The 17032-nt window shown below is 50.9% G+C and overlaps 1 protein-coding gene across 2 annotated transcripts in view; it reads left to right on the top strand.

Moving 5' to 3' along the window:
• RPS6KA1 (ribosomal protein S6 kinase, 90kDa, polypeptide 1) overlaps positions 1-15926 on the top strand; it is a 30978-nt gene extending 15052 nt beyond the window's left edge. For both annotated transcript variants that reach the window (XM_010016958.1, XM_010016957.1), the window contains exons 2-22: positions 388-441; positions 4990-5106; positions 6166-6247; positions 6532-6612; positions 7326-7405; positions 8003-8109; positions 8671-8708; positions 8840-8982; positions 9511-9581; positions 9831-9919; positions 10132-10196; positions 11162-11264; positions 11551-11678; positions 12135-12260; positions 12727-12816; positions 13040-13198; positions 13399-13560; positions 14147-14223; positions 14332-14449; positions 14856-14993; positions 15425-15926. In XM_010016958.1, coding sequence (XP_010015260.1) covers positions 6217-6247; positions 6532-6612; positions 7326-7405; positions 8003-8109; positions 8671-8708; positions 8840-8982; positions 9511-9581; positions 9831-9919; positions 10132-10196; positions 11162-11264; positions 11551-11678; positions 12135-12260; positions 12727-12816; positions 13040-13198; positions 13399-13560; positions 14147-14223; positions 14332-14449; positions 14856-14993; positions 15425-15547 — 1929 coding nt within the window. In that variant the 5' untranslated portion in view covers positions 388-441; positions 4990-5106; positions 6166-6216 and the 3' untranslated portion in view covers positions 15548-15926. The remainder of the gene's footprint in view (positions 1-387; positions 442-4989; positions 5107-6165; positions 6248-6531; positions 6613-7325; positions 7406-8002; positions 8110-8670; positions 8709-8839; positions 8983-9510; positions 9582-9830; positions 9920-10131; positions 10197-11161; positions 11265-11550; positions 11679-12134; positions 12261-12726; positions 12817-13039; positions 13199-13398; positions 13561-14146; positions 14224-14331; positions 14450-14855; positions 14994-15424) is intronic.
• Positions 15927-17032: the final 1106 nt, after the last annotated feature.

Raw genomic sequence — 17032 nt, 5'->3', positions numbered from 1 at the left:
CACAGGGGCTTGGAGCAACCTGCTCTAGTGGAAGGTGTCCCTGCCCGTGGCAGGGGGTGGAGCTGGATGAGCTTTAAGGTCCCTTCCAACACAAACCAGGCTGGGATTCTGTGCTTAATCAACCTGCCAGAAATTAATTCTCTCTCCTTGGCTGAGGTCCTGATTCTTGGGGAACTCGTGTCATCAAGCCCATCACCGTGTCCTTCTCCACTGCCTGTCAGAGTTTATCAAAGCCTTTAACAGCACAGCTCAGACCTGCATCCCAAGGAGCACTGTCTGATGGGATGCCACCAGTGACTGTAAACAGCTCCCCTGGTCTTGCCAAACACGTTTGTTTAGTGGAGTATCATGGCCCCTCTGTGCTGATGCTCATTTATTGTCCCACAGGCAAAATCAGACATCACTTGGATAGAGAAAGACCTTGTGGACTCAGCAGACAAGGTAAGAGCCTGCTATAGATGCACACCTTGAGGAGACTCATGCATTTAATCTGCACTTTGCCCCATGATGGGTTGTCCCACGTATGCGAGGGCACGAGCAGAGCTCACAAGGACCTCTCTGCAAACCTCATCTCAGCTAGGTGGGACTGCTAACACAGAAAGCAGCTATTACTCTCTTGCTCAGATGACATCCTGGACTTGACTTTATCCTCCTCCTCCTCCTCCTTCCTCCCCACAGCAAACTCCTTTCCATGCTGTCATTTATGTCTCCTGTGGCTTTCTGATCTTGTCAGCTTGCTGGGGCGGGCACTCCAGCCTTTGCATTGCCTGGAGGTACAGTGGGGGTTTTTGATTGCTTTTCTGAGGCTCCTCTCCCCACGCTGAGCACCTGATAACACAACATGCAACGGGACAAGAGTTATCAGATCTTGGTGGGCCCATGTGCAGAGAGCTGCATCTCCTGCATGGCTTCACTGGGCAAGGCCCCCCTCCTCGGAAGGGGCAATGCTCACCTCTGGATGGCACCTTGTGGGCACAGATTCTGCTTCACTGGGCCTGTGGCAGAACGAAGGAGGTGTCGGTATGAAGGGTTCCACGCTGCTCTCCGGCACCTACTCCTTGCTTTGGATCTCATCAGCTATTGAGGTTCCCTCTGTGGAGCTGGGACCAGCAGCCTTGCTGGTTTTAAGTTATTTCTTTCATTATCGGCTCTCAAAGAGCATGTTATGGGGGTGGAGAGGGCAAGACAGTCATAAGTAGCCTCCTGAGTCCAGAGCAGATCCTCTCTTCATGCTCTGGAGATAACTCAGAAATCAGTGCTGGCATCGGGTTATTTCTAATTGCAAAGGTGTGTGGGTGTCTTTTTACTCATTTCAAGGGGTTTCTTTCTTACCTGCACCCTCTGGGGTCTTGCTGCAGAAAATATCTGTCTGTCCTGACCCAGTGGAAAGGTCAAAGAGGGACAGGCTTGGAGGAGGAAGGAGGCAAACCAAGAGATGTAAGTACCCCCTCTCTGTCCTGCTAATACATCCGAGCAGCACTGGGGGCAGAAGATGTCTGCACCAAAAATACCCTTAAAAATACCTTGCATGGAACTTCCCATTGTGGCTCTTGGATACCTCCAGCATCCACAGCAAGGACTCTTGTGCAGCATAAAGCAAATGAAGGACTAGATGCAAATCCTAGTGATGCCAGAGGGCTTGATCCACCATCCCTGTGACAGTGTGAGAACAGAGCTGTGCAGCTTCCTGAGGTGGCGTTAGACTTTTGTGAGAGGTGTCAGGAGTTTTTCTCTTCCTTTTTAAAGAGTAAGTGGCTTCTCAGAATGTTCCTCTGTTACGGAAATACCCCCAAGAGCTCACAGGCTGCCATGTGATTCGTGTAGTTCTACATGAAGTCACTTTAACTAAGCCACGTATATTTTCTGTCAGCGTCTTGTCACCCAAACATGAACGAGGAGCTCTGAGATAACTCTTTTATTTAAAAGCAAAAGCAAAATCAACCAAAAGCCCCAACCACAAGTGCTGCTGCTGGGGAGTGGGAGCACGAACCACCGCTCGTCTCCACTGCGCATCTGCTGCTTGGGCTTTACCCACCTGCATCAGCTCCATCCGGCCCCGCGAGCGTGGGGCGGCCACGCAGCCTCCCCGGGAGCTCCCGGGGGTGGCGGTGAGCGGCGCTGGGCCATGCTGATGGGGATGGGAGGATGGAGAGGGACCCCAAGCTGCCTCGCATCTGCGCCTTCCTCACGCTCTGGCTGCAGAGGAAGCACCGAGCCAAGCCCTGCCGCCTGCAGCTGCCTGCCCCCAGCCAGCTCTCCAGCCCGGTCAGTACTGCTGCCAGCTTGCTTTGCTTTCACTTGGTGTCCCTGCTTGCTCATCGAGTTGGGCTGATGCTTCAGGTGGATATTTGGAGCAGTCTGGGGTGGTTTGTTTTTTCTGTCTTCTGGGATAGTTTACTTAATGGTGCCATTGGAAGGAATGTATCTTGGTGCAAGTGAAGCCTGTTTGTGTTGCAGCTTGGTGGCACGTGGATGCTTTTGTGCTGGAGACTTATTCTGGTGTGCTGCTAAACAGGCTGTAGGAGCCGGTCTCCCGCTTACTGTTGAATTGTGAGTTACTGGATGAGTCCATGGGAGGAAACCTCCCTTGTGCCAGCAAGATGCCAAACGGCATCTCAAAGCTTTTCTCAACAATGTCTTGGCTGATGCCACTCGTGGTCTCATCGGTACATATGTGTGTTTGCTGATGTGGCTGGGTGGGCGGGGCGGGCTGGCTGGCAGGCTGCGTGTGCAGATCTCTGCCTGCCTTCAAACGCAGCTTGAGCTGCTGAAACTTGCAGTTAAACACAGTGGGGCCAAGGGGAAGAATTCCCACAGTTGCTCTGCAGGTCCTGAAGAGCTGTGGCAGGAGGATGGGTCCAGATGTGCTGGAGTGGATGGAAGAATTCATCTTAAATGTTCCTCTTGGCATAGGTGTGCGATGCTACGGGGTGAAATGTGGTTGTACAAATGCTGATGCTGTGGAGACCTGGTTTCTCTCTAGTGTTTTCATGGAGATGGGGTGGGCGAAAGAGCCCACAGCTTCCACTGATCCCATCCCTGGGTCTTTCCCTGCTGAAGGATCATTCCCTGGAGAGCTGAACAGGAAGGACTGGCAGGAGGAGACCTCTTGGCTGACTCCTGCTCAGACTCTTAGCTAGAACTGGGAAGCTTTTCCTCACCAGCAGCTGTCTGCCACGGACTAAGCCTCCAAACTAAACCAGAAGGGTAAAGTGGCTGGTTTAAGCTGGGAGATCACATGGAACACGGAAACTTGTTGTTACATGGATTATAAGATCTTTCTGGTCTGTGATCACTGAGGGCAGCAAAAGGCAGGATAACACGGGGGAGCTCCTGACCCCTGCCCTCTCCCCATGCTCAGGCTGTACATGCTGCATTGCTGAGAGTGAGGGCTCCTCTGCTAAGTCTTAGTGTCTGAATAATGCAGGACCTTGAGAGAGCAAAGCTACCAACATGGGAACAAAGGCACTGCTTAATCTAGAGAAGAGCCAAGCGTGGGAGCGGGAAGGGAAGGGTGCAGGTAGGCAACCACATCCGCGGGTGCTTGGCAGGGCCACCCTCCCCAAAAAGGTGCTGGGCTGGGGTGCAGAGGAGAGGCAGGGCCTGAAACTTGGTTCCTGTTGTTTTCAAAAGCTGCTTTGATTAGATGGGTTCCAGACCAAGCAGCTGAATAGTTTCAGAAAACAAAGCATAACTTTCCTTCCACCAATGTTGAAAGGGGAAAAACTAAACAGAAGTTCCAGTTTTTGGCAGCTTCTGGTGGCCACATCTGCCCTAGGGATGTGGCAGCAACAGTTTAACGCCCTTTGGAAAGTCATTGCTGGACTTTAGGTCCAAATAGTGACCAGACCATGTCTAACACTGGATAATGTGGGCCTGAAGTGCTAAGAAGCCTGGACTTGCCCTTACAAGACATACAGCTACAAGGGGTTTCTGGCCTGAGTAAGATTCATGTGTATAGAAGTGGGGAGCTGAGCACACCCAGTGGGCTCTCCCTGTGGTCAGCTGGAAGAGGGGTTGGAACTGGTCAAGCTCTGAGGAAATCTCAGTCAGGATATACTGGCTTAGCGTGATCAGGAGAAGGAGAGGGAAAGGCACAGCTGGAAGACAAGTAGTATAAGAAGTCTCTTTTTTTTATATATATATATATCTATATATCTCTATACATATATCTGGGCTGCAAACAGAAAGCAGCACAAGGTGTTTCTGATGAGCTGAACTTTGGGCTTTATGCACCAGAGTATGGACAGGGTTTGCTGGGGAAAAGAGGTGTTCCAGCATCACCCTGGGGTCTGTGGCTGGTCGGGTGTGCTGGCCCCGCTTCGTTGGTGTGTGCTGGCCCAGCTTCGTTGGTGAGTTTATTCTAGATCCTGCTGATTAAATCTCTTTTCCTTCTTTATTTTTTTTAAATAAAAGAATGTGTTTTCAACAAAACATGTGCCAGAGACCTTGGCTTCCCCTCAATCTTCTTGAAGGCTTGAGTCTGTTAAGGCATCATCTGTATGTGCTGAAGATGCACTAAGACTTATGTTGCGGAGTTGCTCAGATTGCTGAGCAGATGGGCTCCAACATGTCTGATTTTTGCCAGCCCTGGCCGTGTTTTGACAACAGTGCCGTATTTTTGTGTTGTGGGATTTTTTAGTGGCATAAACACTCCTGTTTGTGCTACCAGTGCCTTAAAAAGGAAGGTGCTTTTCAAGCACCCTTCTGAAACACAGTTCAAAGCAGCGCAACGCCTGTGGTGTGAGGAGCACACCTTTGGGGAGGGCACAGGGTATTGAACAAGGCTGCCTGGGGTGAGCCTGCCAATGACTCAGTTATTCCAGATGTTGAAGCCAGGAGATACCTGTGACAAGCACCAACTTCCATGGTTCTCTCAGATGTGGTTCCTCTGAGCCTGTAACTACAATCCTTGCTCCTTACTCCAGTAAGACTTGCCTTCCCCTGTTCAGGAGTGTATTCCCAGTCAGCTTGTCCCCTCTTTTTCAGGGCGAAGGTGTTGTGAAAGAAATCAACATCACACACCATGTGAAGGAAGGCTCTGAGAAAGCAGATCCTTCACAGTTTGAACTCCTGAAGGTGCTGGGACAGGGCTCTTTTGGCAAGGTGAGTTCACTTCTTCCTTTGTGTCACGCCACATAAATGATTTTGATGACAAAAGGGACTGTCCCCAATGAAACCACTTTACTGATTCCCACCAGATCATGAGGATGTGACTGGTGAGCAAATGGTTGCTTCTAACCTGAAAGGCAACTGTTGGGGTTCCCTCTCATGAGACCAGCCTGCACGTCCAAAGCTCCCCAGTAATTCTTCTTTAGGTGATCACGAGGAAAGGAGTCGTGTCCTGCCTGTGAATGCAGGTGTCACACGGGGCAGAAGCACCTCCTGCAGCTCTCTAAAGGCTGCCAAGCTGTCAGTTGAATTGAGGACTTGAGGACTTGGGCATGTTCCTCTCTTCTCAGAAATCATGCTGTGTGCCTGACTGGTTTTGGCCTCTGTTTATGGTCCAGTTTCCCTTCTGTGAAGGCAGAAGGAAGTAGCCTGTAACTCTTATCTATGTCAATGTGTAAATAATCCGGGTCTCTTGCTGACCATCTGCTCACACGTTAAATCAGCTCCATGTCAGTCAGTTACCAGCACTGACAGTGGGGGGTTGTACTGTTCCCTGGGCGAATGCAGCAGGGGCTTGATGCAAAAGAAAGGCGGTGTCTTTTTGAAGCTGCCTGAATGTCGAATGGCCCATCAGGGAAGGGAGGGAGGTAAAAATCCACAGAGGATGCAGGACCTGAATAACAAGGAGTTGATCTGGCTGTGAAAGTAAGTCACCAGGAGGCTTGGTGGTACACTGAAGCATCGGTGCCTCAAATCACAGCTCCCAGGCAGGAACTGCAGGAGTGAGCAAGAGGTGTGGAAGACTGGAGAGGAGGAAAGTGCAGTGTAAAAGCACAAGTGCTATAATGGCTGGAGATAGGGGGTGAGAGGAGTCTACACACAGCACTTCACTGGAAACCTCATGGGGTTTCACATGGAGACTTTGAGGTGCATCTTACCAGTCCTGTGGCCGGCTGCTTCGTGGGGTTACTGTGAGGTTGCCACTCTGGGAGGCATCCAACTCCTGCTGCTGATGTTTTAGTGCTTGGCAAATGTGGTGTTCTTTTGCCTCAGGTTTTCTTGGTGAGAAAAATCACGCCGCCAGACAGCAACCACCTCTATGCTATGAAAGTGCTCAAGAAGGCGACGCTGAAAGGTAGGAGACCCTGAAGTGCAATGCCTCCATGTCTTCAGGAGTGCTGGGAGATGTCACAGCAGTCACTGCTGGCCCTGGGTGAGCTGGGTGGAAGAGAAGTATCTTTATCCCAGCCAAACGGTCTCCTTTTCTTTCCATCTATAAGAGACCCTTGTTGCAGTGTTGGAGGTGGGAAAAGATCTGGCTCAAGCTGCCTGGTACTAAAGAGCTTAATGCTGGGGACAAGGCTGATACCAGGATACTATGAGCCTTTTTCTCTGAGCTGTTCCTCTCTCCTGCCGCAGTGCGTGATCGACTAAGGACGAAGATAGAAAGGGACATCCTGGCTGATGTAAACCATCCCTTTGTGGTGAAACTCCACTATGGTGAGTGTGAAGCTAGCTGGGGCACTGGGAGAGGGGCTCAAACAGGCACTGAACTGCTTTTAAGCAATAAAGAAAGATGCTGAGAACCTCTCATGGTCCCCAATAGGCTTCTGGAGATACCTGGCATGGAGAAAAGGCCTGAATCAGTCTGTTTCCCTCAATGGCTGTTGCTGCTCTGGAGCCTTCACAACTCCCTGAACACAAATCCTTTCCTATAAAGGTCTTTGGTCCCATGCCTGCTCTAGCTATTGAACGGGAAAGAGAGCACAGACCAGGAGAAGGGGTTTCAACACCAAACCTTTTAGCATAAAACATTAAATGAGGAGAAATAGAGAAAGCAGAGGTAACTGGCCAAAGCAGAGCTTGGCAGGATTAATGCTGTGACTCAGGAAGGGAGGAGAGCTTCTTTCCTGTAAAGTGACCAGTGCTTCTCTTAGGAAACAGCCCTTTCAGCAGGGCATCACTGGCTGAAAGGGAACCAGCTCCCCATAAAATGAGGATTATCTGCAATGCCAGGATGCTGCTGGTGAGCTCCAGTTTCAACATCATGGCCAGGCTGTCTCATTTACCCCAAATAATCAGCCCTACCTGTGTTTAAGCTAGTAACCATGCAGGGCATCTGCACAACTGGAGCCACTGGGATTTAAGTGATTAATGTAACACCACAGAGCCCCCCCAGCAGGGTCTGATCCCTGCTCCGGCTTGTGTTTCAGCATTCCAGACAGAGGGGAAGCTCTATCTCATCTTGGATTTCCTCAGAGGAGGTGACCTTTTCACTCGGCTTTCCAAAGAGGTGGGTATGCTCTGGCATCTTGGTGGGTTGCTGGGGCTCTGGGTTCATCTGTGCATAATTGCCTGGAGAAGCCAATTGATCCTTGCAAAGTCTTGGAGAGGGCTGGAAACAACTTCCAAGCTGGTGCTAGCCCAGAGCTGGCAACAGGAGAGGATGTCTCAGGAGCCCTGTCCTCTGCAGCAAAGCAGCAGCACAGGAGGCAGGTCTCAACTCCGCTGCTGAGCACCACGTTAAGAATGAAACTAGGCAGACCCATGTTGTGCTGCAGTGTTGGCTGGTTGTGTCACCTCCCTGGGATGAAGCCAGGGCAGGGAATGGGAGGGGTAAGGAGAAGTTGTGCCAGGTGAAGACAACTGGGAACATAACCTGGCGAACCTAAACAAAGAGCTTTTGAGAAACACGCCTGCTGCTCAGCACTCTGTTTTGTTCTTTTGGTGCTGCTTCTTAATTTCTACTTCAGGATGGCGGGTGAAGCCTGGGAAACTTGGGAATGAAAGGGCAGGAGGGAGCAACTTGGATGTGAAAGGTGCAGCAGAGGTGGTGCCGCTGCCAGTGTCGTAACCCCAGCGCCTCTGTGCTCCCTCTCCCTTCCTGCAGGTCATGTTCACCGAGGAGGACGTCAAGTTCTACCTTGCAGAGCTGGCGCTGGGGCTCGACCACTTGCACAGCCTGGGAATCATCTACAGGGATCTCAAACCGGAGAAGTACGGAGCCAGGGAACCCCGTCCTTCAGCTCAGCCCCAGGCCTGGAGCCAGCGAACGCCGCAGAGCTGAGCGATGCCCCAGGCCAGGCAGATGGAAGGTGGCAGTGCCAGTTGACAAGGCTCCTGCTCCTCAGATCAGCAGTTAGGGCCAGGAGCGTGGTGGAGGCAGCATGTGTGCACCACATGTCTGCGCAGGAATCCTTGGCAGTCTCTGGGCTCCAGCTTTAAGCAACTGAGAGCCTTCAGAGGGAAGAAGGACCAGGCTGGGCCTCTGCAGAGATGCACACCAGCTGCATGACTTGCTTATTCTTATGTGAGGATCTGAGGTGGGATAACCTGTGTGGGTCATTCATTCACTGTGAAGTTGAGGGTGTAGAGAGAAGGGAGCTGCTCTTGGTCCCACTCATGTTTTGGTGATGGAGCTTAAAGCACAGGGGAAAGAGACAGATAATTTTCTCCTCTGGATTCTGGGAGCATCTCAGACCAGCCTCTGCTCTGCATGCTTCTTCTCAACCCTTAACTGCAGACAGTAACAACTTGTTTTTTCCATTCATGCTGTAGCATCCTTTTGGATGAAGAAGGACACATCAAACTCACAGGTAAGGGACTTCACAAGAGCTTTGTCCTCCAGAAAGGTTGGTTCTTGAAACACAGAGCTTCTCTTAGGCCTCTGCTCTGTGTGATTGCTCCGAGCGCACGGATGAACAGTGACTGATTTTCTCTTTTGTAGATTTTGGATTGAGTAAGGAGGCTATAGACCACGAGAAGAAAGCCTATTCCTTCTGTGGAACAGTGGAATACATGGCACCAGAAGTTGTGAATCGCCAGGGCCACTCCCACAGCGCTGACTGGTGGTCGTACGGGGTGTTAATGGTACGTACCCAGTAGTGTGTGTGGGGGACCTGGCTCCAGCAGTAGCTCTGAAACACCCCAACGTGATTCCACATGTCTGGCAGATGTCCTGACCTGGGGATGTTCTCCAGGCTCCCCAAAAGCTCTGTAACAGCCCGTGCAGGCACCCAGCCAGGGGTGGTGTTCCTGGGGGGAGGCAGAGCTGCTGCTGTCCTGGTGAGTGCTGGGGTGTGCAGCATGAGAGTGTCCATGTCCACCCCGGCGCTGGGATGTCCATGTCTGTGCAGATCTAGTGCCACCATCTGGTAGGTCCTGAAGCCGAGGGCTCCCACAGGAGCAGGCACTGGCTTGAACATGTTTCTCCTGCAAACCTTATGAACCAAGCTCCTCCTGACAAAATACGTCTGCTGTCTTTTTAGAGCTCTGGCTTTTGACCCCTTGAAAGCTCTTTACCAGCTTTGCTGAGCTCCCAGATGAAGGTGCAGTGGGATCTGTGCAACCCTCACACATGCTCCATTGTGACCTCCTCTTCTTCTCTTTCACTCCCAGTTTGAAATGCTCACGGGCTCGCTGCCCTTCCAGGGGAAGGATCGTAAGGAGACGATGACCCTCATCCTCAAGTAAGAGGAGTTTCTCTTTCATGTACGAACAGGAGGTGAGCTGCTGCTCTTGCCCTGAGCGTGTTGCAATTTGGGGGTTCTCGCAACTTAATGGTGTTATTTGGCAAGTGAGTTTGTATCAACAGGTAGTTTGAAGGGTGCAGTGTAAATGCCAAACAGATGATTGTACTTTTGGGGGTGGAGATGCTACACTCAGTTTGTGGGTTGACTTCTTTAAACCTGCAGCCAATTGCATAACTTCCTCTCCAGAGCAAAGCTGGGCATGCCACAGTTCCTGAGCGCTGAAGCACAGAGCCTCCTGCGAGCCCTCTTCAAAAGGAACCCAGCCAACAGATTAGGTAAGACATTTTGGGGGGTTTCTGAATACACCTGATGCTCTGTCGGGGCCTCTCACGTCCTCCTGGGTCAGCAGCATGTTCGTGCTTGTGCTTGGTTAATGGGCTTGTTTAATTACAGCCAGGTTCCCTGTAATACCTGGCTGTGTTGCATACATGGTATCAGCCTTCGCTTTGTGGTTTCATGCAACACACTCCATGGCTGCATCTTTCAGGTTCTGGACCAGATGGAGCAGAAGAGATCAAGCGCCATCCTTTCTACTCCACCATTGACTGGAATGTGAGTATCACAAACATAAGAGCAAACTTCTTCACTACTGCACACCAGCAGTGCAGTTCTGACTGCAATAATAGCACGGTCATGATGTTTGACCAGCTATGGGAGAGCCTCCAATCCCCATTTCCATCTGTTCCCATAATCCTTCCCAAAACTAAAATCCTGTTTGTCGTGTGAATAACTGTTCCGTACCTGAGCTGCCCGTGATCTCAACTGGCTTTGGATTTACTCATCTCTCAGGAGTAAGGTGCAAGTTTTAATTGGGGTTTCGCGTAACAAGGAGTGTCTTACACAAAGTGGGAAGGAATTAGGGAAGCATTTCTGGTAAGGACATACCTTGTTTTGTACAGAGAAGCAGGGTGATAACTGAACCAGCATTTCCCAATTGCTTATGGCCAACTCCCTACTCTACCACCTACGTTTGTTTCTTCCCTGTTTTTCCTTACTTGGTAAGGGATTTTGAAGATCGGTTTTCTAATGCTTTCGAGGCACCCAGCAAGCTCCTAGACTGAACCCCAGCAGTGCCAGTGAGGCTAATTTCAAAGTTTGGCTTCAAGAAGCACTTTAAAAAGGCTGCTTGTGAGAATGCTGGGATACAGATGTCCTCCTAGAGCATCTCCTCTGGCTGTCCCTGGGGAGATACGTGTCAGCAAAGCCTTAATGGGAGTTAGGAGGAGGCAGAACCTGGTGAGATAAACACTGTAGGGATACTGCTTTTGGAGTGGGGCTGAGTTACATGTAGAACACTTTCCTTTCTTGATTTAATAGAACTTGTAGTATTTCTCTACAAACTGGCTCCCAAGTGCCTCACCAGCCCCGAAGTCTTCCCTCAGCCTGCTGAGCTGTAAATGCTAAGCCACGGAGCAGTTTCTGTTTTGGCAAAATCTCATTCCTGCTTTTGAGCCTTTGCACCCTTCTGAGGGTGTATTGACCTGTGGGAGCACTTTGGAGCTGTCTTTGTTTTGCAGAAGCTGTACCGCAGGGAAATCAAACCCCCCTTCAAGCCTGCAGTGGGGCAGCCAGATGACACCTTCTATTTTGACACCGAATATACATCACGTACGCCAAAAGGTTTGTAGGAATTCACACAAAGCCAAAGTTCCTGTATGAAATGATACTGGTTTGTTGGTGCCAGCAGGGCAAGGTCTGCCTCCTGCTCATGCTGCCAGTGGTTGCAGCACTGAGGAGGTGACCCAGATGTAGATATGCGGGGTGTTAAAGGGAAGCTTCGTGCTGTGTGGTGTGGCTCTTGTCTGGAATAGGCTAAAGAGGAGCCATAGCTCCTGGGGACCAAGGGGAAGGCTTCTGCTTCCGCAGGGCTTGCCCTCTTCAGTTTGTCCCTCAACTCCTGTTGCAGATTCCCCAGGCATCCCCCCAAGTGCAGGAGCCCATAAGCTCTTCCGAGGCTTCAGTTTCGTGGCGACCGGGTTGATGGAGGATGTCAAGGTGAAACCAGCCCCGTCACCCCTCCACGCGGTGGTGCAGGTACGTGGGGACAGAGGAAGAACTGTTGGAAGCTGTGGTAATAGCCCAGCCTGGGCCTGTGGGAGCTGAGCTAACGGGAAGCCTGAGGCCGTGTGGTTCTGTGCTGAGTTCTTGCCATCCCGTTGTTCTTTCATTTCTGTTGGCTGCCACGTGCCAGGCTTGTCAGGGCAATGTGAGTCTGTGCTTTCCTCTCCCCAGGTGGACCCATGTTAGTGGGAGATGTGTGGTTTGAAAGGTGCCACTGGAATGCACCATGCTAGATGCAGGCAGCGTTAGCCCACTGACCTATATCTGCCTTGTTCTCTCCTCCTCCCTCTCCCCAGCCGGGAGGAGAAGCTGTGGGATGTAGCAGACAGCAGTCTGTCAGCTTGCTCAGTGTTGCAGTTAACTCATCACGTTGCACAAACCCTTCCCTGAACCCTCCCACCTCAACTGCTCTCCCCTTTCCTCCTGCAGCAACTGCATGGCAAGAATGTCCAGTTCAGTGATGGGTACGTGGTGAAGGAGGTGATCGGCGTCGGCTCCTACTCAGTGTGTAAACGCTGCATTCATAAAGCAACCAACATGGAATATGCAGTCAAGGTCTGAGATTTACCATCTGAACTGAACCCCCTGTTAGATTTCTGTTCCTCCCCATAATGACCAAAATAACATCCAGAAGTTAAATGGCTTTCCCTGCTTGGGTAGGGCCTAAATACACAATTCCTGTGCTGCTGCACATGTAACTGCACAAGCTTTCTTAGCTGGGAATAGCAGGGAAGCAGTGTTCTCTTCTCGCAGAGGAAGGACAGTATCTCGCCTTTCTTTGCAAAGCTTGCTCTGGCTATGCCAGGTTTAACAAATAAGCCAGACATAAAACTTTGGGGTTTGGAGACACAGACCTGATGAAGAAATTAGGGGATGTCTAGAGCATGTTGCTAAAGAGAGCAGGGGACAGGGAGCAGATGTGGTTCAGGATCTCTGCAAGGTTCCAAACACTCAGCTTGTTTGCTTTGTCCTGGTCCCCTTCCCACCCCCCTGTGGCTAATGCTTGTCCATACTCCTGCAGGTTATTGACAAGGGCAAGCGAGACCCTTCTGAGGAAATAGAAATCCTCCTGCGCTATGGGCAGCATCCAAACATCATCACCTTGAAAGATGTGAGTGTGGCTCGAATGACTTCCCTCTGTTTGGGTTTAGGAAGCGCAGGCTGGTCTCCTGGGGGGCACAATGCAGCACCAGCAAGGGCAACCCTACAGCCCTGCCCAGTGTCCCCCCAGCCCCGCCTCTGCATTGCTGATTTCCATCCGCTTCTTGGTGAAGTACAAAAGGGAAACTCTTGAAACACTTCTTGGCCAACCCCCTTCATCGTCGCTTTGGTAGGTGTATGACGATGGGAAGTGCGTGTTCCTGGTGACCGAGCTGATGAGAGGAGGGGAGCTGCTGGATAAAATCCTCAGGCAGAAATTTTTCTCAGAGAGGGAAGCCAGCTCTGTCCTGCACACCCTCTGTAAGACAGTGGAGTACCTGCATTCCCAAGGGGTGAGTATGGTTACACATGGAACCTGACTGGCATTGCACTGTGAGCCCTCTCCTCCGGGGAGTAACTCTGCCTCTCAGGACTCTTATGTCTTGCTGGTGTTGCTGTCCTGGTGGGGCCGGAGCAGGGGTTGAGTGAGCTGATGCAGTTTCAGACCTTTACCTGAGGCCTGTCTGAGAATGGCACTTCCTTTGCTCCACAGGTGGTTCACAGGGACTTGAAACCCAGCAATATTCTCTACGTGGATGAGTCAGGAAACCCCGAGAGCATCCGCATTTGTGACTTTGGCTTTGCCAAGCAGCTGAGGGCTGAGAATGGCCTGCTCATGACTCCTTGTTATACAGCAAACTTTGTGGCACCAGAGGTGAGCACCTTACTGACCTGGTGTGTCTTCAGCTCTCGTGTCCCTCCCCTGGCTGTGCTCTCCTGCTCTGGCATACTCTGTCCTGGAAGAGGTAATTACAGAAATACCACTTTGTAGTAATGAACAAATAGGGGATCTCAAGTGCAGTTACAGTGCAGTCCTCCAGCTTGTACTGTCCTTTATGATGGGGTTTCCTGATGCTTTCCTGATGCTTTAAAATCCCAGTGATTTTCTAGGCTGCTTCCTGATTACCTGCCCTGCTAAAAGAGGTGGGATGATTTTCCACTCAGTTATCTTGGTGGGGAAGAAGGAAAAAGATCCAGCATGCCATGGAGCATGCATGCGGTGTCACCACACTGCACCATGGCTTCTTTCTCACTTGTTTTGATGTGCCTGAGGGGCTCCTCTGTTCCATGAAACCAAAATCTGATCTGAGTCCTGATCTTTAATCCGAGATGTTGCTGTCTTGGACTCCAGCAGTTTGCAGATGGACTTCATGCAGGGGTCAAGCTGCTCCGCACAAGCTGAAGGGAGCTCAGTGACAAGAACCAAACACTCTTGGTTTTCCTTTGCTTGTTCTGTTCAGGTACTAAAACGCCAGGGCTACGACGAGGGCTGCGACATCTGGAGCCTGGGAGTGCTCCTCTATACGATGCTCGCAGGGTAAGTGCCTCTGTCTCGCTGGAAGGGAACAGCTGGATCTCTCCTTGGTCTGTGCTCCCTGCCTGGGTCACAGGACAGGAAGTCAAATGCTCTCTCTTCTCTCCCCAGCTGCACTCCATTTGTAAATGATCCCAGTGACACTCCAGAAGAGATCCTGACCCGGATAGGCAGCGGGGAGTTCTACATCAGTGGAGGCAACTGGGACACTATTTCTGACATGGCCAAGGTATGGTTTGATACTCGTCTGCATGACATTAAAGGGCTGTGGTCAAGCACAGCCAGTTGCTGAGAGGCAAGTTTAATGCAGGCTGGGGAAGGAGGACACAAGGAGAAAACCAGCAGTGTGGCTGCTATCCCAAGCACAGCAGCGTGTCTCTCCTTGCTTGGTTTTAGCTCTGGCTGTGACTGTTTGCATGGAACACCAATGTTGTGCTCGACCCATGCAGGGTTTGCTGCTGTGTCATACCTCCAAGGCCTACCAAAACCATCTTTTATACAAAAGAAGATTGATGTCTGGGGACTTTAAACTTGGTCTCTGAGTTTAAATCCTAATTTGGGGGTGGACAAGTGGTATTTGTGCATTTAAAGTATGAAGTCTTCTGAAGTCTTCACTTCTCAAACGATGTCCCTAGGATCTGGTATCAAAGATGCTTCACGTAGATCCTCACCAGCGTCTAACAGCCAAGCAGGTCTTGCAGCACCCATGGATAACACAGAAGGACAGCTTGCCCCAGAGCCAGCTGAATCGCCAGGACCTTCAGCTTGTAAAGGTACAAAGTCTGGGCTGTACCTTTGGGCTCTTTGGAGAGCAGTAGTGCCGGTGGGGTGATGGTGGTGTGGGCAGTGCAGGATGGGAGGCTGGAGGGGCTGTGGGCCAGGGGAGGTAATACACGAGAAGCTGGGTTTTGGACAGGAAAACCTAGGGAGGTTCTTTAATGGCTTGTTAGTATGGGAGGGAGAGCTAAAGGAAAACCATCATAGAATCATAGAATGTGTTGGGTTGGAAGGGACCTTCAGAGGTCGTCTAGTCCAACCCCCTTGCAATGAGCTGGGATGCCTTCCACTAGGTCAGGTTAAAACAAGAAAGAGGTCTTTGGCTTGCTTTGTGGGTCTGGCTACTCTGGTCCCGTCTCTTGTAAAGCCATGAATCTGAAAGACCTCTGCAAGACCTAAACAACTTCTCTTGTGCCTTCTCTCCAAGGGGGCGATGGCTGCCACATACTCTGCACTGAACAGCTCCAAGCCAAGCCCCCAGCTGAAGCCCATCGAATCCTCCATTCTGGCACAGAGGCGGGTGAAGAAACTTCCTTCCACCACACTGTGAGGCTGGGGGGGCTGCAGCCAGGCTGTGCACCCCCACCCAAGACAGGGGGCAGGAGGTTGGGTGGTCAATGCCTGCACTGGAGCTCCCCTGAGGACTTGTTCTCCAAAGGCCAAGTGCCTTCCTGTTTCTGAGACTGGGCTCCTCCTTGTGTGGACTGATCTTTGCTGAGAGAACTTCACTGTAAAACTTTTTTGAAGTGTAAATTGCCAATTTTTAAAGGCATCCATCTGTGTATATGAGAACTAGAATGTATAACTGATGTCAGGTGGCACTAAAAAGCAGCTCTGATTCACCCCTCCCTGTGCTGGGCCAGGTATTTGTTTGTAGCTACACCATTCCTTGGAACTGATCCTCTCCGTCACCTTTGTGGCTGGGAGACTGCATCACGTTTGGGGTTTAGGCTTTGGGCTTTTTCCTCCCTTGAACGTTTGGATGCTCTTCCCAAAGTCAACCCTGCAGATGCCCTGCCAGCAGCACTCATGTCTGTAAGGACTTCCCTCCCCTTCCTTTTCCTCTTCCCTTGTTGTGTGCGAGTGTCTAAGGTCGATCTTTCAGACTCCATTTCTTGTGCTCCCCCTGCCCAGAACCTCCTGGGTTTGGCTCATTCCTCCCCTTTCCCCTCCCATCTTCATGTTCTCCCCATCACTCTCCGGGGACCTTGTCACTGCGCAGGTGGGGATGTCAGAGGAACCTTCTCCCAAGCAAAGCCAAGGCTTTGGGCTGCTCTGGCTGCTGCTTTTGCCATCTTTGGGTTTCTTTTCCTTCAGTAGGAACCTCTGAAACAAACCACCCTTTTTTAATTTAACTTGGTTCTACAGCTCAGGGTTTCTTTCTGAGTCCTACAATAAATGTGTCGTTCAGTTGATGTTATTTTACTGACTGACTTTTAGCTGCAAAATAAGTGACCCGAGTCATTTCTCCACGTCGTACTGGTGCAATGGTTCTTGCTGCCTTTTGGGAGAGCTGCAAAGCTTTTTCATCTGCCCCTGTGATGGGAAAAGCAGCAGGACTTTCGTAGGGCTGCACATTACACCACCTTCTCTCAGGTGCAATACCTCCCTTTGCAGTAGGAAGTCATTAGATCCAGTTGTGGAATAAGGCAGGAATCAACAGGGAAGGTGGCAGGATGCGGGCTGCGGAGGGGAATTTCTTAGGACATTTCAGTGCGAATAGAAACCAACACCTGGAGGCAAACTGTGCTAGAAATCAATCCCTGCCCCACCCTGACTTGCAGGGAAGTGCTGGAGCTCCCTGGGTGGCTGGAGAGCTACAGGGACTGCAGACAGACGCTCCTCTGCTCCAGGCTGTGACTGAAGCCAGCAAAGGTTCTCCCATGAATTTCTGCTACTTTTGGCTGATCGTATAAGTAGAGGGTAATCTTTCCCTTTTGTTTCCCTCTTTTTCTTAGTCCCAATTACTCTAAAATGGGGAATTCCATTAATTTTTTCTGCTCTGAGATGTACCGCTCTCTCCTCTCTACCCTCA

The sequence above is a fragment of the Nestor notabilis genome, unplaced genomic scaffold (assembly GCF_000696875.1).
Source record: "Nestor notabilis isolate BGI_N333 unplaced genomic scaffold, ASM69687v1 scaffold19386, whole genome shotgun sequence".
NCBI classification, from domain to species: Eukaryota; Metazoa; Chordata; class Aves; order Psittaciformes; family Psittacidae; genus Nestor; species Nestor notabilis.
This window is presented reverse-complemented; position numbering and strand designations above follow the sequence as displayed.